Source organism: Typopeltis vanoorti, chromosome 12, assembly GCF_054136105.1.
Source record: "Typopeltis vanoorti isolate ZY-2024b chromosome 12, IOZ_Tvanoo_1.0, whole genome shotgun sequence".
Classification (NCBI taxonomy): domain Eukaryota; kingdom Metazoa; phylum Arthropoda; class Arachnida; order Uropygi; family Thelyphonidae; genus Typopeltis; species Typopeltis vanoorti.
Genome location: NC_143560.1, coordinates 43,775,345 through 43,798,928, shown reverse-complemented (window position 1 = coordinate 43,798,928; position 23,584 = coordinate 43,775,345). Strand labels below are relative to the sequence as shown.

Genomic DNA, 23,584 nt, shown 5'->3' with positions numbered 1-23,584 from the left:
TTATATTAATTTAATTTATAGTTGACTTACTATAAAAACTACCAAAATGTCCCAACTGAATCCCCATAAGCATAAAGCTGTTCTAAAATAGTATAGTGAATTTTCAAAAGAAAAAAATTGCTATAGCAAACTATCTACTATTTTGGTGGTCTCCAAGTTCAATAGGTGATTTCAATCTGAAAAGATAGTAAATGGCCATAAGACATACAAATCTTTGGTAATCACCTCTGAAGAAAATTCTTTGAAAATTTACTGTTATGTAAGAAAATAAAGCATGAAAGCAAAGAATTTAACATCGAATGTATATCTTTTAATCAATTTCAATACATGTACAAAACATATAAAAATCACATCTTATAATTACAAAACCATTCTACACGAAAAAGAGAATGTTGAAATATCAGCAGCGACTCCTCACACTCAACGCTATCATCATTTCACTTGTCCTTTCAGCTTCTTGAATGTAACGGCTGAGTTTGCTTGAGAGTTTCCTATGGTACTAAACAAACATATTTGATAAATAAAAAATTATCCAGAAAAATTTTAAATAAAATTTAGATTAACGAAACTAAAATTTGCTGTAAAAAAACTGGTAATACTAATGTTATATAAAAAAGAAAATGATGACACCAGGCAACATGACTGAAATTCCCAGCAACTTAAAAGTTGACATTAGTAATTATGCAGAACAGTATTTTGTGTTCTAGTGCCTAGAAAGTTATTGCACAATCATGAAATTATGGATGATTTTCTAGTCTTCATTTTCTGTGTGTAGAGGCTTAAGTGCTGTGAGGACATCATGTTGGAGGCTTAATGGATTTTTTTTTTTTCTTGGATATAACCCATAGGATCTCATGGAAAAAAAACCGCCATGCTCCATCACAGCAAATTCAAAAAAGAAAGACTATTCTTAGAATCAGCAGCAGCACTCAGAAATCTTAATAAATACGGTTGCATTAAGCTTCCTAAGATTTGGAAACACTTATCACCAGAGGTCCCACCCTACATTCCAGGCCACCTACAACTGCCCTTAGAGGGCGCTCCACCTAGTTAGGACTTTAGTGTCACCCACATGGTTGGGCTTAGTATTGTTTGTTATTTGTGTTTATGTTACATTAGTTTTTTTGTAATCCCTGAAGATGTCTCAGTGACAGACGAAATATAGGAAGTATTAAATTCTGTTTTAATCCTTTCTGAGTGTTGTAAAAAATCCATTAAGCCTCCAACATGAAGTCTTCATTTTATTTCTCTTATTACATAAGAACTATCATCTCTCTTAGTGCATGAGAGTACTTTGTAAATACATTCCTTCTGGATGGTGAACCAAAATTAATATACCAATGTCTAAGACATTCAAAAAGTTTCTACAAACTAACACAGTATGGTGATATTCCATGCTAAGTAAACAGAATGTAAGAAAACTCAATAAGCCAAACAAATAAAACTATGAAATTTTCAGTAGTATTCTAGACATGTTACTCACCAAAAGAGAACTTACTTAACCAATCTGTCCCTGCTGCATTTGAAAGGTGCATATTTATTTACAAATAAGCAAAAACATAAAATTCTGGTTTCAATTACTTTATTAAACTAGGATTTGTGAATTGCCTTAATGATATAAAAAATTTCAAAAGTAGGATTATATTATCTACAAAAACAACAAAACAAATGAAGGCAATCATTACAATCAGTAGTTCTCACCTACCTGTAAGTCAGATATCAAAGTAACACCGCATATACCAAATATAAAAAAATTTATATTTTTTATTTCTATAGAAAGAAAAATTTCCATGCATGTTCTAAATATCCAGTTCATTGATCATCAGAGATAAATCATGGGAGTGGGGAGGCAATGTTATCCACTTATACATTTTATTTCTGTCTCGGTAAAACTATAGAATACTCTTGTCCAAAATCTAAGAATGAATGCCATTTCTGAAGGTTACAACCACAAATCCAGATGAATCTAATTGTGGCAATTTGTATAACTGATAATTTTGAGTAGAAAGTGGATACACATTCAAATTTTTGAATTGTGCAAAGGGGTCATATGGTAGCACTTAAAAGGCAAAAGGCTGTGCTAAGTGAATTGTGTTTGAAGTTCTTTTCATGAAGGAATAAAGTTGCAAACTTGGATGTCTTGTAATGTCTCAAGGACATGAAAATATTTCATGGCCCCCAATTGAAAAAAAAATCATAATATATATATTTATTGTATTTATATTCAGTACAATTTGTATTCAAGATTTTGCGTTTGTAACCTTTTTTGTGCTTCTTATCAATACCTTTGAAATGAAACTTATATGAATAAGCATATATTTACTAATATTCATTAAGCACAAAAGGCAAAATTATCCTGAAATACGCAGGAAGCAACATTGGAGAACCAACACCAATGTTTATTTTTTTCCATTAAAATATAAAAAATAATAAAAATTAAATACATTTCTTTTAAGATTAAAAAAAGAACTACTTAGTCTTAAAACATTTTAAATTTGTTTTCATTATTTCACATCCCCCAAGGGGGCCACGGCCCACAGTTTGGGGAGCGCTGATCTAGATGAAGTGAGGAAGAATTATTGGAAAGTTTGAAGAAGGCCACAGAATTACTAGTATTGCCAGAGAGTTTGGAATTTCAATAGTGTTGTATCCAGCCTCCGGCCAGCATTTCAAACTAATAGAATGTGTTCCAAGGGTGACCTCTTTGCTAAGAGGTCACCCTTGGAGCACGAAGACATATTTTTGGTTATAACAGCAAAACTTAATTGATGCACCATGGCAGATCATCCTGCAAGTCAGGCTCCATTCAAGCAAAGATACACAGATATTTCGACAAACTGTAACAAGAGATCTGTGACAAGTAGGTGATATGTACTCTTTACAGATGAGTCGTTTTAGTCTTTCCTCCGATTCTAGTCGACACTTGTACTGCTTACCATCATGAGAATGTTCTCGAAAGGGATAGATATGGTGGTGCTGGGGTCATGATGTCATTATGCTTATTGGAAACACCAAGATACACGTGCTGGAAAAAGGGACTATGACTGGTGAACGATATTGAATGAAGTTCTTCAATGTCATGCTGATTGTTCCATGGTGCTGTTGGTGAAGAATTCATTTTTGTTAATGACAATGCCACTCCACAATGTACATGAGCAGTGGAGATACTTATGGATACCAAGGATATTAATCAAATCGAGTGTCCAGCACACCCTCCTCAGATCTCAACCCCATAGAACATGTTAGGGAGATGCATAGCTGCTCAAAATTCACCTCCAGAAAACAAATAAGGCCTTATTCTTGCTCTGAAGAAGGAGTGGGCCAGTTTGCCTCATGAACTCCTGAGTCACTTGGTGCTACGCATGGTGCGATGTTGTGAGAGCTGCACTGCAGTTCAGGGTGGTATGTATTCCATACTGAAATGTAGCTCTGCATAGTTTTCTGTAAGCACTGTACATTAATTCCTTAACTATGTCCTTAGGAAATTTGTAACCTTTGCCAAAAACATATTGCAATTTAATTTGTACAAAATTTATAACACATTTTTTTGAATGAAGTTCTATGTAATATAATTTATTAGTATGCTGGCAATAAATTTATATCGACATTTGGCTGTAGTCACGAAAAATTTTTTATATACAGTAAAAATGTAGTTCATCCTTAGCTGTTCACAGCTAAGTAACCTGACTTATTTTTAAACGTAATTAATGCTCTGATAGGGGTTAATTTTACTTGAGAGAGTATTATTGATGTGAAACGTGTGTGCTCTCATGGCTGGTTTGCCAGTCTTGCAGTATGGAAAAAAAAAACACTTTCCAGGAGGAAAAACCTAATTCCATATAAAACCAGCTAACTCACCTCCAGTTGAAAGCCCTGATAAAGGTTCATGTCCTAGATTGGATTTCAACTCAGGTCTTTCCAATCAAAGTGCATAGTTAGAAATTGACTGAGCTACGGAGTCTACATGTTAAATTAAAGATGTCAAGAAAATATATACTAGGTTTAATCCTTTATCCAAGTGTAAGCAAACAAAGTTTGCACCAGAAGTATTTTCAGGGCAGGACAACGCATCTCACATCACTTGACTTAGTATCCCATAATGCAAAGCACATATCCTTATGGATATGTATAATGCTATGCATTATGGGAAGGGTCACTACCTGGTTTCGACCTTTATTGAGGTCTCATCAGTGGGAGCCAGACCCAGATGTGATACCAAGGTTGAAGTAATGCAGAAGCTATATTTCTATATACGAGTGGCCAAAAGATGTCACACCTTATTATTAAAATACTCTGGATTAGAGATAGTTGTTGGAAATTTTTCCACTTGGTTATACTATAAATTAAAGATGGCAAGAAATTATATTCTTGGTTTAATCCTTTATCCAAGTGTAAGCAAACAAAGTTTGCACCTGAAATATTTTCATTACAGGGCAACTTGTATATAGAGGCTATTTATAGTATAACCAAGTGGAAAAACTTCCAACAGTCTGCATATGTATGTTGATCTTAACATTGTTACTGAATAAAATAATATTATTCTTAGAAAACTAACACAAGAAATATAAATAAATAAACTGCTAGCTGGGTTTGCTGAATGATTATAATACTTGCACTCTCTAACAGGCAGCAGGTTCAAATTCATCACCCACTGTGAAAATAATGGCCTGCTTATTGGAGACCTAATGTGGCTTTAAAAAATTATGTTTAGTTTCTAGAGCAGAGTTCTGGGATTATGCAAAAATAAATAAATAAATAAAAATAAATAATAATAATAATAAATAAAAAGATAACTAAAAAAACTTCCTTAGCTTACTCACAGTAACTAATGTACTATAGGTTTATGACCTTTAATGGATGGGAGTCACACACAAATTTTACAGTTAATTTGCTCACTAAGGACTCAACATACACAAATAAGTAATTCATACTATGCCCAGATGAATCATGCTATCATATATAATCTGACACTATCAACATTTATTACTGATCAATTATTTTTGATACCAGTTCTCCCCAATCAAGTAGATCATATATGTGTATATGGTTAGAGATTATAGGAAGGCATGTAATTACCTAACTTATCACACCACCCATAATACTACTAAATTACTGTATATTTAATTGTAATGAATATATTTGTATTCTTTTCCTTCTTAAACATGCCCATCATATTATAACTTCGAGTTTTCCCGAAGCAAAAATTAAGAACATAAAGGAAGCAATTCAAAAACAGAAAAGATAAGTAAATGAGATTGTACTTGCAATAGAAACTAATGATTTAACTAGTAAAAAGTTAATTATGAGAGAGGACATGAAAGGGTTGTTGGAAAAGGCGAGAGTGTAAAGGGAGAAAGTGAAAATCGTTAGTATTTTATCTCGATATGATAAAAATGAATTAAGAAGAAGGGCTATGATGGCAAATGATTTGATGCATAGGCTGTATAGAAGGAATGGATTCAAGGTTTTGGATGTTTGGAGTGAGTCTGAGGGAAGATTGGATTCATATAAGAGGGACAGCCTACACCTGAATGTGTATGGTATCAGGAGTCTTGAAAAACTAATAACTGGTATGAGACCTAACACAGAGAAACTAAATTATGAAGGGAAGAATGGTGAGAAGGTGAGTGTAACAGCAAAAATGTTATATAACTGTGTTAATGATGGGAATGGGCTTTATCATGGAAATGTTGACGATGAGAAAATGATTTTGACTTTGTTTGTCCAGTTCAGACCCATCAAACATGTACAAAGATGTCTACACATATAAGGCATTAGAGAAGAATAGACATCTGCAAGTTGTCCAACTGTGCCATGCAGACTGCAGACAAGAGTATACAAAAGAACATGCAGGCAGATTATTATTCTGTACATGAATGCAAGGAGTATCAGAAACAAAGGGGTGGAGTTTGTTGCCTTTGTCAATATGTTGGGACATCAGATTGTAGGTATTAGTGAGACCTGGCTATCACAATCAGACAACATACTAACTGGTATAAGGTGTAAAGGATACAGTATTTTTAGGAAATGATAGAGAGGATTGAAGAGGAAGGGGCATGTTGCTAATGATATCGGATGACTTGAATCCAGTTAGAGTTAAGACCTATGATTGTAATACTACTACTAAGTATTTCATGTGCAATGAGTTTGAAGTGATCTGGTGTAAGATGGAATTTAACAAGATCAATTACATAGTGGGATGTTGTTACAGACCTGGTGGATCAGTTGCTAGTGATGAAGAAATGCATCACCAAACAGAAAACATGAGCGCGAAAAGAGTAATCATAATGGGAGACTTTAGTTATCCAAATGTTGATTGGGTAGTAGTAGAATCTCATGAGAAGAATGAAAATGCATTTATTGAGCTGTTGCAGGACAACTTCCACAAAGCAGCATGTGACAGAAGGAACTAGAGGTCAAAGAGTGTTAGATAAAGAGGGGGTTTCAGTTAAAGACATAACTATTCTGTCTCTGGTTGGTGACAGTGATCATGTGGTACTCACCTGGGAAGTGACTAAGTTTATGAATGTTCCATTCAGAGAAGGTTACATGCTGAACTACAAAGCAGGAAATTATGACCAACTGAGGCGTATACTGAGTTCAGTGGAATGGGATTGGTTGCTGGATGGAAGAATATCAACAGTGCATGGGAAGCATTTAAACAATACTTAAATGATATGATATCAGAATGTGTCCAAGAGTTCAAAGAATAAATAGGGTAGAAGCCAAATGATGTCCATTATAAAAATTATAAACAGCAGGCTAGAATAGTCACAACTATTGTACAGAAAGCAAATTCTGAGTATGAAAAGAAACTGGTTCTCTGTGCTAAAAACAACCCACAAGAATTCTATCGATATGCTGCAAGTAAAAAAAAAGAATGAATATGAAAGAATTAACTGTTCAAAATGCAGATGACATGAGGGTTACAGATGCAGAAGAGGTTGTTCAACTAATGAGTGCCCATTTTGCAAAAAAAGCTATCAACCTGGTGTATGCAACATTGCGTTCACTGCTTCCTCTTCACTGGATGAAGAAACTCAGGTGTATGAAGTGGAGGTATTAGAGCTGTTACACAAAATGAATAAGAATTCAGCAATAGGAACTGATGGGATGTTAGCACAAGTACTAAAAGATTGTGCAACTGAACTGGTTATTCCTTTGACCAAGCTATATAATTTGAGTCTCAGAACATGGAAGACTCCACAGGAATGGAAATAATGTATTGTAATCCCATTGCACAAGAGTGGTGCAAAGACCGATGTATCCAACTATCGACCAAACAGTATCTCAGGAGTAGTGGTGAAGATTTTGGAAAAAATGGTTAGGGCTCGCAGTCAGAAAAACCGGTTGACAGTGAATCTCTTTGCAATTAGTAACATGAGTTTACTAAAGGAAGGTCATGTTTTAGCAACTTACTCATTCTGAGCAAGAACATTTAGAGAATAACAACTGTTATTCTCTGAAACAATGTTACCGTTGAACTAGACAAGGGGAATGGATACACCATGATAACTTTTGAATTTTGCCAAAGCTTTTGAGAGAATATAGCATGGTAGACTGTTGAATAAATTGGAGAATATGGGTTGGAGTTATAGAATATTATTGTGGATAAGAGAATGGCTGACTGACAGATATCAAAAAGTTGTATATGGGAGGATGTTAGTCTGCAAGATTTAAGGGAACCAGTGTTGTACCACAGGGATCAGTGCTTGGTCCACTGTTATTCAATCTGTACATAAAGCTATTTTCTGATGAAGCAAAGATATATAGAGCAATCAGGAATGATGCTGATGTGCAGTACTTCCAGAATGATTTGAATGGGCTGAAATTGTGGGCATGGAAAAATGTCAGCAAATGTAAACTCATTCACTTTGGCATGATTAGATATCATATGTTGTATTATATTGGTGGGATTAAGCTAGAAGAAGTCCCTGACTCCCTAGAGGTCTCTGTTAATAATAATAATAATATGCAAATAATTCACATCTCATTACTGTTGGTTGAAATATAATCTGCTATAGATTTAGAAATTTCTTAATTATCAGTTACATATATATTCGGAAACCAACAGATACAGCGAGCTATATAAAAATCAGCTAAATAATACCGCAACAGAAGTAATCAAAGAACTAAAAGCAATCTCTCCATCAGCAGAGATCTTTGAAAATGGCATCTTAGAAGAGGAGGTGAATTAGGCTATAAAACATCTCAAGAACAACAAGAGTCCTGGAGATGACAACATAATAGGTGAGATGCTAAAATATGGGGGAGGATCAGTTGTAAAAGAAATGCATAAGCTATGTAATGAAATATGGAGATCATGGTATGCCTCCGAAGAGTGGAAAAAATCGGTCTTGGTTGTTCTTCATAAGAAAGAAAGTGCTTTAGAATGCACCAATTACAGAACGATTGCATTAATGAGTCATCTTGGCAAAATGCTAATGAAAATGCTAACAAAACGCCTGAAGGGTCATATGGAGGCATATCATCCTGATCAGCAAGCCGGATTTCGAAAAGATCGCAGTACAGTGCAACAAATACTCGCACTAAGACTAATAGCAGAGAAAGCTTGAAGAAAGAACAAAGAGATATACTGCTGTTTTGTGGACTTCCAAAAAGCATTTAATAATATTGACCAAAATATAACATGGGCTGTCTTGGAATCCTGTGGAATAGACAATAAATTGATCTGCCTGCTGAAAGATATAAATAGCCAAGCACAAGCAAAAATCAGAATAGCAGGTGAGACAGGAGATTGGTTTGCCACTAGTCAAGGCACAAGACAAGGGCACCCAATATCACCAATCATCTTCATCACACATCTCGGAAGAACACTAGATAAGATTAAAGAAGAAGGTGGAGGCATTTCAATAAATGGCATGAGAATAAACTACCTCTGCTTTGCAGATGACACCGTCCTGATTGAAGAAGATGCAGCAAGGCTGAAACAGACATTGCAAACACTATACACAGAAAGAAAAAGATATGCACTAAATGTCAACTTTGAAAAAACTAAAACAATGATATTTGGACAACAGGAGTTACTGAACAGAGTTACCATAAACAGATTTCAACTGGAAAATGTGGAACACTTCACATATCTTGGATGCCACATGACACATGACTTGGACCCCAGAAAAGAGACAAAAATTAGAATAGCCAGATTAACAACTATTTTAAAAGCCATGGACAAAATATGGAAGAGCCGAGCTTTAAAGATGCAAACTAAACTGCGCATTGTAGAAACCTGTATCTTCAGCAGCATGCTCTATGGATGTGAGGCCTGAGAGCATCTGAAAGGAGAATATTAGCATTTGAGAGGAAGTGCTACAGAAAGATCTTGAGAATAAGCTAAATCCAGAAAGTGAACAATGAGGAAATCTACAGACGAATACAACCAAAAGAAAACCTGATCCAGAAAATAATCAAAAGGAAACTATGTCTGGCCATATATGTAGAATGAATGATGACAGGAAAATAAAAATGCTGCTGTTTGGGATGATTGAAGGAAAGTACAAACAGAGAATGAAGCGATGACATTGTCAAATGGTGTGGAAACTCTATACACAAACTGAGTCATCTTGCACAAAATAGAATGCAACGGAAGAATCATATCAAGATGGCATCAGACACCTATGGGCATTGGATCCATGGCTGTTGATGATGATGATGATGAACAAATTCTTTCTTCTTCTAGGTTTTTGCTGGAAAGCAAGCATTACAGTTTTTCAATGCCCATCTGATATGCAAATAGAAAGCATGAAATTTGTCTTGTCCTGATCAAGTATGAAATGACACAATTGGGGGGGGGGGGTAGAATTCTATATAAACTGAAAATGGTGGTAAACCATTAGTAAGATGGATAACCGAAGTGTCTAGGATGGGAGTAACTATTTGATTCATTTACATTTATAGTGTATTTTGGGATGTTGTTTAAATATATGATGAAGAATGTGTTTCAGCCATGAGGTCAAAGATTAAACATAAATACAATGCAACCAAACCAAACTATGGATTTGTGTGGGCATATAGAGGTAGGGGGACAAATAGCAGTTTCATCTGTTGGTTTATGCATTTCTACACACTTTATGAAATAACTAGCAATTACAGTGAACATAAAACTGTCAACAAGATGGATGTGATTATTGTTTTCACAACTTCTATTTACTTGAAACTTCTAATGCTTTAATTTAGTCATTTTGCAAAAAATGATATTTCATTTTTAGTGCCTTGAGTAAATAAACACAATGCAGCTGTGAAATTTTCAACCATTTATGAAATTATTTGAAAGATATACTGATATGGAGACATACCTGAACATCTCTGAAAGTAAAGGAAAAACTGTTTTGTAAAATCTAAAAGTACTGAAAAGATTTTTTTTGAAAAGGGAAGAGGATGCAAAACATAAAATGGCATTAAGAAATCAATATAAAAGTGAAAACATAACAAAAAATGATGAGTGAAAAATGTAAGCAGATAAAAATATTGTTGGAAAAATGGAATAACATATTCTTGTAGATAAGCTTAAACAATAACATAAACATGGTAAACATGAAGATAAACTAATTAAACATAAATTTTCAGATGAATATAAGACATAAAAAAGACCAGTAATAAACAACCTTAATAAATGACAAGCTGGCCATTTTGAGTAATTTATCATTAGACAGAAGGGCAAGGAAGCTAGTTGGAAGCTTAACAGCAACCTCATAGCTAGCTATGAGGTTGCTGTTAAGTTCATAAGATGGCATTTTACTGTTTGAAGCAAACTTGCTTTCTCAACTTTCTTTTATGATCTCATGATGAATTACTCAAAACGGACAGAATGCCATCAGCATCACAAAAATTTGAATGCTTAACGTTCATATTTGTATTATTCTATTTTTTTGATAATATTATAACATGTATATTAAATTCATTCCTACCTAGTCTTTCTTATTTATTCTTATATGCATACTTATCTCAAATATTTTAATCTTTAGTTAATTTATATGCATATGTGTATTATTCCATGTTTCTAACTATATATTTATCCTTTCATGCAATTTTTTTTTTACAGGGCTACACAGCCTAATGCCTGTGTAGCACTGTGGAAATAGCATTTGCAGCCATAGCAGTAGGCCACCCAAAGAAAAACATCAAGTTCAATCTTAGTCACTGACTAGAGGAACTTTTCCTAACCCGTTCCTGAGTAAGTCAATCTCTGGCATTGGTAAGCAGGTTATTTCTTCTGGAAACACAGGTTTTTACTCTATAAACCCAAGAAAATTAACTGTAGAACCCACACTATTTCAGACTATAATATATTGCATTAGAGACCACAAGATGGCAGCCTTTGTCTACTTCTCTTCACCAGATGCCATTTAAAAATTAGGGATAGTCTTGGGCCAGCTATCTCTGATTGGCTGCAGTGGAGACTGATTGTTCCTGTCTCCAAAAATTAAATAGGGCTAAAACAGCCTCACCTACTCCCTATGGGAAATAAAATGCATTAGTTATTTATTTTTATTTATTTACAACTTAGCCTCTTCACTTTCTATATCATATTTTTACCTTTAAACTGATTTTTAGCCTTAAGTTCTATAAATAAATAAATAAACCCTTTATTTATTTAGAATATTGTATAAGTTCATTTCTACTTTCAAGGACGTTCAAGTATGTCTTCATATCATATATCTCAAAAAAATTTAATAGGTAAAATTTTTAACATTTAGATTTATTAGCCTTTAATGCTATTGAGCTAGGACAGCTCTATATAAACCAAGCCCGATTCTCATTCTTTTAAGATACAATTTGCTTACCAAATTGTATCTTAAAAGAATGGGCTTCAAGAACTTATGCTTCAGAAATTTTAAACACGGTAAGTTTTCAAGTTATATCTTAACTCTTTGAATCATGACTGCAAGACAATAGTATATATTTATCAAAGCATGAAATATCTAAACAAGCTTATGGACAAATAAAAACCACACAGACAGCCCAATTATCATTCATCTAGTATCTGATAAAAATAAAGCAAAAATAAAAATATATTTTTTTTTTAAAAGGAGAAAAAAATCCACACATTACTTATTTATTCATTTTTGTTACTGAAATAGACTCAAAATGTCCAACTTTCTATTTGTTTTATTGCATTTTACACAATACTCAGGGGCTCAGATGTTTCTAAATGCATGCAAAAAATTAAAATAATTCTACTGGAATAATTTTTGTTCTTAACTGATGAGCCACTTGTAGAAACAAACTTTCTAAAACACAAATTCTGAAATAAACCTTAAAAGAAAATAGAAAACTGAACATACAGCATACATCCAAGCAACAATTCCAGCGAACCTTTTGATTACTCATATATGATCCTGAAATTTCTGGTAATGATGAATGTCTTATCTCCTTTTCACTCTAGATAAACAATCTGCAGCAAAAATGGACACGATGGCTGCCTTATGATTAAAAGGTGCTTATTATTCATTATTACTTATAATGATTATAATGATTATTATTCATGTTTACATTTCTTCTTCCAAAAAATCTATCTCTGGATGAAGAAGTGTAAACATGAATAATAATCATTTAGGGAAATACTACCCAAAGAAAATGTAGAAGTCCAAGATGAAGGAATAAATGAATTACAACAGATGAAAGGCTCTGAAATTAAATTTTAGATGAAAAAGAAACTGCTGAATGGTTTAAAGTTGGAGGAAAAGAATGATTAGCGCATTTCTTTTTAATACTGTTACAGCAGTACCATCTGAGTGAAACAGAGATAGAAAGAGATGAGTAGAAATTTTGTCAATGGCCTTTGCAAGGGAGCAGAAGGCATAACTACTATTTGTTAATTTGTAAGTCAGATTTGGATTTACTGATGACTATTTTGCATTCTTGTGTGTTAGTGTAAACTGAAAATGAGGATGAAGTTCTAGTCTCAAACCACTTGCAGTATGATTTTGACTGGTCGGTTCATTCCTGTTGCTAATGGCTCAGATAATGGAGTGGGGAATGAAGACCTCTATGTCAGGAAGAATAATTCTGTAACTTGCTCAAAGTAGAAGTTTAAATCACGTAAACAGAAGAAGTAGTATGACATTCAAAGAAGCAGTAGTCCTGGAAGTCATCTGATTTGATGCCACTGGGCATAAGGTGGAGAATGGCTGAGGGAAAGGCATTCTGCAGAAGATGAAGATTATGGTCTGAGTTACTAAGAGGAGGGGTGATCGCTACAGTATATTTGGAAAAAGAACTGAAAGGTGTTGGGGAAAATTTAGATGGTATACTGGTTGGCAGATAGATGACATGCAACTGGATCAATGATTTCAAATTCTTCCAATCTGTCAGCTTAGTTTGTGAAAATGAATATCCAGTTGAAGATTGTGTATATTAAATTTCAGGTGAAAGATATATCTTTCAGCAGAAAGATGACTTCACTGTTTAGGCAATTCAAACAAAAAAAAAGTCTAGTGCTGTAATAACAAATTGTAAAGTCAGTAGATGAATATTACTGATTGGTGGGAAGAATATCTTAAGCTAGAGAATGTCACAAAAAAAGAGGATTTTAGATTTAGCATTCTCTTGTATGGTAACTACACAAAAGTTACCCTTGTTGCAGAAGGAATAATAAAAGACATAATTTGGACATCCAAGATGTAAAAATGGTAGTTATTAATTATATCTGAGGTTCAGTCAGAAATGTATGTTTATCTTATGTTATTGTTATTTTTTTATTATTATTTTTTTTTGTTACCCTAATCTGGTGGACTAGCAGATCAGATCAAGGCTAAAACAATCTTCTTTAACATCTCTGATATAAGGGGGGGGGGGGGAGAATGGCAAAGTACCAGCTACTACATGCTTTGTAAATCAATGACGTCTTCTCAACAAAGGGCAACAGATGTTTTTAAGAATAAAGTAGGATGGTAGTTATTAAATTTCTTGTTTAAACTAATATGTGAGAGTTTTATTTTTTAACATATGATATTCACAAACATACACTGCTGCAGGTTCAAGCTTTGGTACGTTAAGAATTGCAGTTCATATAATGAAATTTTTATGGGAATCAATAATAAAAACAATAACATAACTTACTTCTATACATCCTACTTCAGTATGGCAATCCTCTAATGCACTTAAAAGAGCTTCAATGTAGGTATATGGTAACCATAATGAAGGTGAAGTTGCATGAAGGCCGTCCTACATTTGAGAAGAGGGAAATGTTTTATATACATCTCAAATAGTATAGAATAGTCAAACTTGCAAAGACTTAAGATATTATTAGCATAAATAGACTTTTTCCAAATCTATGAGAGGTAAACAACTAATGTCTCTTGGTAAATGCCTGCTGAGTTATAAAGTCAATAAATTACTGGAACCCACCACCAATAAAAAAGACAGGCTTGGCACATGCAAATGATGAGACCAGGCCAAAATGCATGGTCTTACTTACTGACTAGAAACAAATATTAGTCTAATTTAGTTTAGTTTGTATGGAGTAAATTTTGATATGTCCAGTGCTTCTCTGTTGCATATACTGCATTTTAACACCAAAGAATGACATTACTACTGACTGCGTCATGGACAGGGACATGCTAATACTTTATTACCAGGCAGAAATGATTAGCTTAATTCATTCTCTTGTTCCCCTTATCACTTCTTCTTCAATAAAGTTTTTTTGACAAGGACCGCTCAACAATTTTTTTTCTCTTCATTTGATTACTGGAGTTGCTACAGAAAGCTGTGCTAATATGTTTTCTTGTCATTTATGCTCTTCACTGCATCAAGCATATCTACAGATAACTAAGGAAGAATAACATCATTCTCTTACTAATGCCTTTTCTGTTATATTTTTTTTGCCCAGTATATTTTGTTGGTGATCCACTATTGCTCTGCTTATCATTATCATCTGGAATGAGAGCATTAATATCTAACAGAACTTCCTACGAGAGGCAAAAACTTAGAATGCATGATTCCAATTTAACATTACTGAATTTATAACCATGTGAAATGAACAGAAATGTACATGCAAGAACTAGATGTTAAATTCAAATAATCTGAAGCTATTGCACTATTGATTTAAACTGTCATGCATTTTTGAAATTTTTGCAAATGATCCACACTTTAATGCCATTAAATTACATTTAATAGATTTATTCATTTATCAATAACTTCTCAGATATCATCAAGATACCACAACACTATAAAAATAAAGCATATTACATTATCCAAAATGGCATCATGCTAAACAGTGAGCAAATATAACATGTAATTCATGGCTTATGCAAATTAAGCAATCAAATGATAGCTTTAAGAGCATAAGCAAGCTGACTGCTCCTTTTGATCCATTATTATAGTTTAAAATGGGGACATTCATCATAACTGAGTTTATTCTGCAACCTTTGTGATTTAAACTTTTTATGCATAATTTTTGCTTTTTATCACATTTTACAGCAATCAAATAGTCTACTCAATGAATTCAGCTGAAGGATTCAGACAGAAGACCTATCTTTCATCTAAAGTAAGAGATGTTACATTTGCAAAGTATCTGTGCATTACCGAGCATGAAAGAATCTGACAATCTTGAAATGCATTAGCCTCCATGTGGATGAAATATGTCACCCTTCATGCACTTTCATGATATGAAGTGTATGATATTTCAATGTAAAATGCACTTCACATCCATAACAACCTTGACCTGTGAACACGATAAGGCTAGTTGCAAGGTTAAATAAGGATAAAAAAACTGAAATTTTTCAAGTATGAAAATATCATTCATTTCATGGTGTATATATATCTTTGAGGAGTTTTATAGGATACCATAATAGCCCATGCAATTAACTTTTCATCATTATTAGCTTCTTATCAGTTTTCTTCCAGACTATTTGTCAATTCTACAATCTGGTCAGCTCTTATATTTCCTTCTAAAGGCACTTAGATAATTGTTTACGTTCTAAATGCATCAATCCAGCAACATCTCTATCTCCCTAGATTTTTCTTGTCATTTTGTTTTGAACACCTGCATTGCTAAATGTTCCTTTCCCATTCTATTAATTACTACAAAAATATCTAATATTTAAGCCAAATTTCTGGTTTCAGAGTAGATACATTAATGGATTTTTTAAATAATTCTATACACTAGAATTACAAAAAGTTGTGACAGTACAAACCCATGCCACCATTTTGTACATTTGTTTGCTGTAGGAAGAAATCTTACATTAGAGATTAGATCATAATAAGTGGATTAATGACTACAGAAGCTCATGTCTTGTTTACAGTTGCATTTATGATTCTGATGTGTAGCCCAATATGGAGAAAACATTATGGAAACAGTGGGCAAATTAAAGAATAATAATAATAACAATTCTGAGGATACCAACACTTTTGCAAAAAATCTGTGAAAAACAGTAGTAATAAGGAGAGCAGCTGCTGTTTGGATAGATGAGCATACCTTCTCTCTAACAAACAGGCAGGCTGTAGTTGAATTGATCATGGACATGGATATCGGCAAATGTCTTTGGGTGGAAGATCACTCAATGTCGGATCACTGTCCTGCTAAGGTGTGGCCACAGTTCCCTGAAGTAGCTTAAGTTCCATGTTTAGTCTCTAAAGCAGGGCTTTTGGATTATGTAAAATAATAAAAAATAAGTAAATAAAACTTTTAAAAAAAGTCTTGGTCTATCTACAGTAAAATGCACTATAGGTTTATAACCTTTTATGGATTGGGATCACATAAAAAGTTGATTTTTTACTATTTTATTATGAGATGATTTTCTGAGAAACTGGATCATAAAAGCTCATATCCAAATGCCAATTTCTGGTTCCAATAATTTTAAGAATTTTGTTTTTAATGTTTATACAGCAAAAGTTGAGGACATTAAAATAAGCAACACCTACCTTCATTCCAAAATCCTCTTTACCAACTCCAAGAGCAGCATCAATATACTGTAATGTTAACTCAGCAGCATCCTCTAACATTCCATAAGTCAAAAATAAGCGTAGCAGTTCTGCAGAATTACAAATCTGTAGGCAGCAAAAATAAAACAAATATTGCAGGTTATTCCATTGTTTACTCTGTTGCATTGCTCATTATACACTTCATTCTTACTAAAGTAAGCTAATAGCAACCTCTGAAATAGTTCGGAACATTTTGCTATAGCAAGTTTTTTTTATACTAGCATCACAGCCTACAGAGGATTTTTAGTAGTTTGTTACAGCAAGAGTGAACTGTATCTGAAATTCGATATTTATTCCAAGAATGTATTTAAAAGCACCCGCCTCAGTGTAGTTGGAGAACTTATCAAATCTCATAACATGTGCACAGGCTAAAAGATTTTGTCATTTCAAAAGTGTATATACATAAATGTGTGTTAAACTTATAAACTTACCTGAAATACTATTCTTACTTACACTTCAAGTAAAGTATTTGTTAATCAAGAGAAATTTTTATAATAAGAATATTACATTAGTTGTATTTTCACTTGTATCAAAAAGTTGGTTTCTTTCTGATACGCTGCCCAATAGCCTGCTTGCATTTTTTAGCACAGCTTTCAAGAATCAATGACTATCTGCTGTTAGTAAAGTGTTAATACTCACAATTTTCTTGCAGTTGCTTAAACTGGATTATTTCACTAATGACAAGAACATAATCTATGCTACAGCACAAAGGCAAATTATAGAACAACTGATTCAGCCAGTCACTGACCATTCCAGTGTGTGTGTGTGGGGGGGGGATATTAAACTACAGCTAATTAATTAGGTTAGTTTCACTGGTATTAATACACAGTGACTTAATTGACTAGCCTTCCAAACGGCTAGGATGTCTATAGACATCCAACTAAATCTGGATATGTTTCAGCCCCACCTGTTTAAAGAACCTGGATAAGAAGTGCAATTTGACCCTCATGTCCATTAGAAAGTGTGATAAACCCTCACGCTGAAGAGAACAGTTAATCTAATCGGATTATCTCGCGTTCGTAGCTGCCTCTCAGTTGCCTATAACAAGAAACGCACTTCCTTGTTCCATGCTGGTCAACTGGATTTTAGTTATATAGGATAGACTAAAAATAGAGAAATTATTTATATTTTTGTTTTCTCTTTTTATTGTACAATACAATTTTAATGTCTGGACAAAATAAAGATCTTGTATAATTTGTTCACTTAAAAATATTTAAGTGAACAAAGCCTTACCTTGGAGAATCAATTTAATTTTTTATTTTTTTGTGCTAATTTTTTTCTAATTGCTTACTAGACAAAAGATTTTTCTTTGTTCTCGAAGAAATTAATTCACAATAATTATTTGAAATATTCTTTTAAAAAAAGAAAAGAAAACCGGCTGCCGACGTTCCAGTTTAGATTATTTTATTTTTGTACAAAACCTTCGAAATCGAATAATACTTCACAGATTTTCTTTAGGACACACGTTTGAGCAACTTTGCTTTATAGAGAATAACATGAAATTCTTTAATCACATTACTAAATTTTTTCTTCATGTTGTATAGTAATCTACTCTTCTTTGTACTTTCACTTTCTTGGTTTCCTTGTATAATTGGTCATTACAAAATGAAATTAACAGTTATGATTTAAATTTATATTTTCTGCATAATTCAGATATTTTATTCTCCAATTTTTAAAGTAAGCAATAGATTTGCTTATTTTTATCATTCAAAATATGTATATCAAAATTTAATTTCCTTTCACAATAGAATTGAACTTTATTTCGTCTCTGATAGTTTACCCCCCCCCCGTGGCATTACTATCACACACCCGAAAACTGTTATGAAACATAGGTACAGTTTTTATTTAATTCATTATTTTTCTCTAGTAATTGTTCCACATAACTTTAATTTTGTGATACTGAAACTATGTGGTGATTATTATAAATTAACAAATTATACATCAGACAATATACATATTATTTATGTATATTGTCTGATATTGAGAGACCCTTTACTGGGGAAAGGTTACTGCATTACAATGGATAATTACTCTATATGTCCTGAACTCGCTGATTTGCTTTTACAGCATTGTACAGATAGTTATGGTACTGTAAATGCAAAAAGGCGAGATATGCCTCCAGATCTGGCTTCAGGAAAGCTATCGAAGGGGGAAATCCGAGCTTATCAGCGAGGGAAAGTCTTTGCACTACATTGGAAAGACAAAAAAGATGTTTTTCTGCTGTCTTCTCTGCACAATCCATCAACAGAATCCGTGGAGAAGCATGGTTTGAAGAAAGAAAAACCCATTGCTGTGTGTGCATAGAATGACACTATGGGTGGAGTCGACAGGTGCGATCAGCAGCTATCATTCTACTCTGTAATGAGGAAACAGCATAAAAAATATTACAAAAAAGTGTTTGGACATGTATTAGATTTTATTATTTGGAACAGTTTCCTCCTGCACAAGAAAAAATGTTTGTCTACCATATCTAGAATATAGAATAGAAATTGCGAAAGCATTGCTGCATGCACATGCGCTTTCTTCAGCAAGCAGAAAAACAAGAAATCCTGCCAGACACCCCATTTTCCCGAAAATCTACCACCAATGGCTAATAAAAAAAAAAAAAACCTGCATGCAAATGTTACGTATGTAATAAAAAAAATATCAGAAAGGAAACAAAAATCTGGTGCCCTGAGTGTAAAACTGCTTTGTGTGTTTACCCTTGCTTCAAGGTGTTCCACACTGTTCAAGAATTTTAAATTCTGAACAGTACGAAATAAAAAATGTTTGTTTTCAAGGCCATCAAAACAGTCCTTTTCAGGACTACAAATATTGATAGAGGGATACCTGAATGAACTGTTTCCTTTTCATCTTGAAGGCGAATTTTTAAGTTCTTTTATGACACAGAATGATATTTTCGAAGGAATAAAATATAAGAGGAACTGGAATACTCTTTCCAGTTCCTCTGGAACTAGAAAGAGTATTCCAGGTAAAATATTTCACCAAAACAATAAAAAAATAATGAAATAAAATCTACCCTATATACATATAAAATGATAAGCCTTTTTATGTCATGTTTTTCGAAGCGTTTTGAAACTCAGGGGCTACCCTGAGTGTCGAGTCTTCAAAATTTGAGTCATCAGAATTCAGGGGCAGAACCCCCTTCGAGTTATCACAATTGAAGGAGAACTGGCCTACCAGACCGGAACATGGGGGGGGGGGGGGGGCATAGCCCCCCTAGTTAATAAATGAAATATATAAATAATAACGGGAACATTTTCACCTTGCCAACACTCAACATTGATATGATATGGGTTCCAAATTTCTTGTTTCGGAGATATATTACAAAGTTTTGTAATAAAAAGTTCTGCTACAATGAAGTTTGACATAATCAACAATATTATTACTACCTTATTTCTGTTTCTCGTGTGGGAGAAAAACGGTGAAATGTCACTCTTATAATTATATAAGATGTTATAATGGCAAAAATAGTAAGAAAAAAAAGTCATTTGCACTTTCTCTTCAAAACACAAAGAAAGAACATTGTAAATTCAGCTAGTGGAAAAGAAAATACTACATATTTTTCTTCTGTTATCTGATTTTTTTTTCTTGTAGTACAAAGAAGAAATCACTGCATATATAACATGGAGTCTGCAGGGAAAAAATCTGGAAATTGGTTACATTATAACGAATAGTGAAATCATGTCAGAAAAATTATTCACGTAAGATGCTAATCTCAGCAGACATAACATTTTCTTCTAGATGAACCTTTGCTACTATTTTACACTAAAATGAATAGGTATGTTTCCCAAGTGATTTACGCTTGTAACAGCTGTCTTGCAAACGATTTATGAAATAAATTATCTGAAATATCCGCAGATTGATTAGGTCTATACCCCCCCCCCAAAAAAAAAGATTATGAAACGCATATGCACCTTTTCTTTGAAAATAATTCAAATCCTCTTTTTCAAGATAATTGTATGATTTAATTTCTAATTTTTGATAATAAAAGTGAAACTGATCATTACAAATTAAGCAATTATTTTGGCATAAATAATGTATAAGCATGTAAACGAAATGTCAGTATTTCTGTTAGGATATAGGCAATCAACAATTGAAAAGGAAACAAGACATCCTTGACATATTCTGCACTACAGCCTGAGGCACTTTCGTGCGACTTTAGTGTTCTCCCCTTTCTTCTCAATAGCACTGAGTAAGCCTTCAACTTTTCCTCCAGCTAAGAGGATATTACCGAGTATTTATAATTATGACGTAGATTATTTCAGAAATAGCTTCCAGCAGCAGAAGTAATATTTAGATTTTTTTAAAGAAAAACAAACAAAAATAATACTACTGAACTTTCTTTTGTGTGGTATGTATAAACAATTTTGCATGGTGAAAATATAGCATATTATTTCTAAAATTTCACATAATTTCAGTGGACAGTAGAACAGCTGGTTTTAGATTGCAAATAAATAGAACAGAATTAGAAGCTTCATGGTACAATCTGATTGCCGTATATCTTTTGTCAAAATGGTAAAATGAAGTAATTGATTTTGAATGATGTCTAGAAAAGCTTTCAAACCTGTATAGAAATTTAGAGTAGTTATGCAATTCAGTTCCAGAAGAGGATAAGGAGGTGGGGGGGGGAAGCATTAGAAAATCTTCAAAATGAGCAAAAATTTTGAATCATTCCATATATGATGTTTTTCACATATTTTCAACATATCTACGAGGATATGCATTAGATATTATCGTAACATGCATAATACAAATAAAGAAATAAATAAAAGATGAAGGCGAAGAATCACTGCTAAAATATCATTGGATATAAATTTTTGATACCAAAAAGACACAATCGGAAACCGAGTAATGCAATTTAGCATTTTAACATTTTTTATTTTGTCTTTATGAATAACAAGAAATTGTTTCTAAAACTGAAATGTGATGATCCATATAATGCTATTTGGCTAGAAACGAAAGCAAAAGGACATATTTATTTCAATAAATATTATTTAAAAATATTAATATTTGACATAATATTTTCAAAGCAAACATTTGAAAATTCTGAAATTCGAAAAAAAAGTATTCAATTATTATAAGTAAAGTGAAAGAACAATCAGTGCAACTCTTCCGGTGCACTGATTTGTAGAATAAAATACACCAAATTTACTATCACTAAATAGATTCATTACAAAAGCTGATCAGTGGTCATTTCAGGATTGATTTCTTTCGCATATGTGAAATTCGTTTCAATTTTTGGGAAGAGACACAATAAATCATTTTAGAGGCAAGAAAGGTCAAATAACTTAGGACAGTAAATGAAATTCTAAGCAACACAGGGGGACACAAAGGTCACTCAGCAACAGTTAATCCACTAATGGCTATAGAATAGCCGTAACGAGATTAACGTGGAAGAAGGTAATGGCATGATAAAAGGTAGAATGCCGACGAAGTTTTGATCCATGAAAAAAGCTAGGGAAAGCTGACTATATCATCCACACCAGCTGGTTGAGAGGCTAGAGTCCTGTTGCTTCAGGGGGGCTAGAAAACATTCCAAATATATATCAATAATGAATTCCATATATAAAATTATAAACTAGTATTTAGATAGGCCTCTAGTTTCAGAAGGTTGAACTGTGTGCTCAGATCATGATGCAGACGCGTCAAACCTATCTTTCAAAAACTAGGTAATCTACTGTTACTCTTATTTTGGCTGGCAGCATAAAGGTGTTCTGGATTCCAAATTACTGATTTGAGAAATGAAAAATAGGCTAAAATCATAATAATTGTATGTAGCTGAATGCCAACATCCCTCTCTTTATGATATCAGAAATAGTTTGGAACAGTAATTGATCTTGAGCCTTGCCTTGTGTTGATATACTGGAAGATAGTAGAAGAATACAGTTGGGGGAACTACTGATATGCAGGGATCAAAGTTGGATGTCTGATGTGTACAGGTGTGGCTGGTTAGAACTACAGTATAAAGCAACTTAGGTTATCAGCCCAGTACATTACATGTTTGTTCTTTATGTATTTTCTGGCTTATTTTGCAGGAAATGGAAGGTGCAAAGGCTTAATTGGGCCATCCATATTGTGAAAATTTTTGAAATACCATTTTCATTGAGGCTGGAATGATTGATGACAACCTTGCAGGCGATTTTAAATTTACATTGTTATCATGTTTTGGTTTTGGCAAAGAAAAAAAAGACAGATACTAAAATATCAAACTTTGTCAAAGTAAATGCCATAATAAATAATATATTTAAACCATCCCTAGTAGAAAAACACAATAGAATCAGACTATATAATGTCTCATATACTTGTATACTATACAGAAGTGAAACATGGACCATAAAAAGGAAATATGAAAAACAAATTCTAACAACAGAAATGAAATTTCTCAGAAAAACAGCTGGATATACCAAGTGGGACCATAAAACAAATGAAGAAATTTTACAATCCCTGAGTATAAAACCAATTAATTAATTACTACATAAGACAATATAAACAAAAATGGACAGAACATTTAAATTGAATAGACAACAGCAGACTACTGAAAATATTATACAGATATAAAATAAGTGGAAAAAGAAGAATCAGAAAACAAAGAAAGAGATGGCACGAGACTGGAACAGGCCACCTGGTCTAAAATCCA

At 33.2% G+C, this 23,584-nt stretch overlaps 1 protein-coding gene across 1 annotated transcript in view; it reads right to left on the bottom strand.

Moving 5' to 3' along the window:
* Positions 1 to 288: 288 nt before the first annotated feature.
* Positions 289 to 23,584, bottom strand: part of Nup160 (nuclear pore complex protein Nup160) — a 361,484-nt gene continuing 338,188 nt past the window's right edge. Inside the window, exons 31-33 of the mRNA XM_090401602.1 lie at positions 16,885 to 17,010; positions 14,083 to 14,187; positions 289 to 499 (exon numbers count right to left, since the gene is read on the bottom strand). Coding sequence (XP_090257728.1) covers positions 401 to 499; positions 14,083 to 14,187; positions 16,885 to 17,010 — 330 coding nt within the window. The 3' untranslated portion in view covers positions 289 to 400. The remainder of the gene's footprint in view (positions 500 to 14,082; positions 14,188 to 16,884; positions 17,011 to 23,584) is intronic.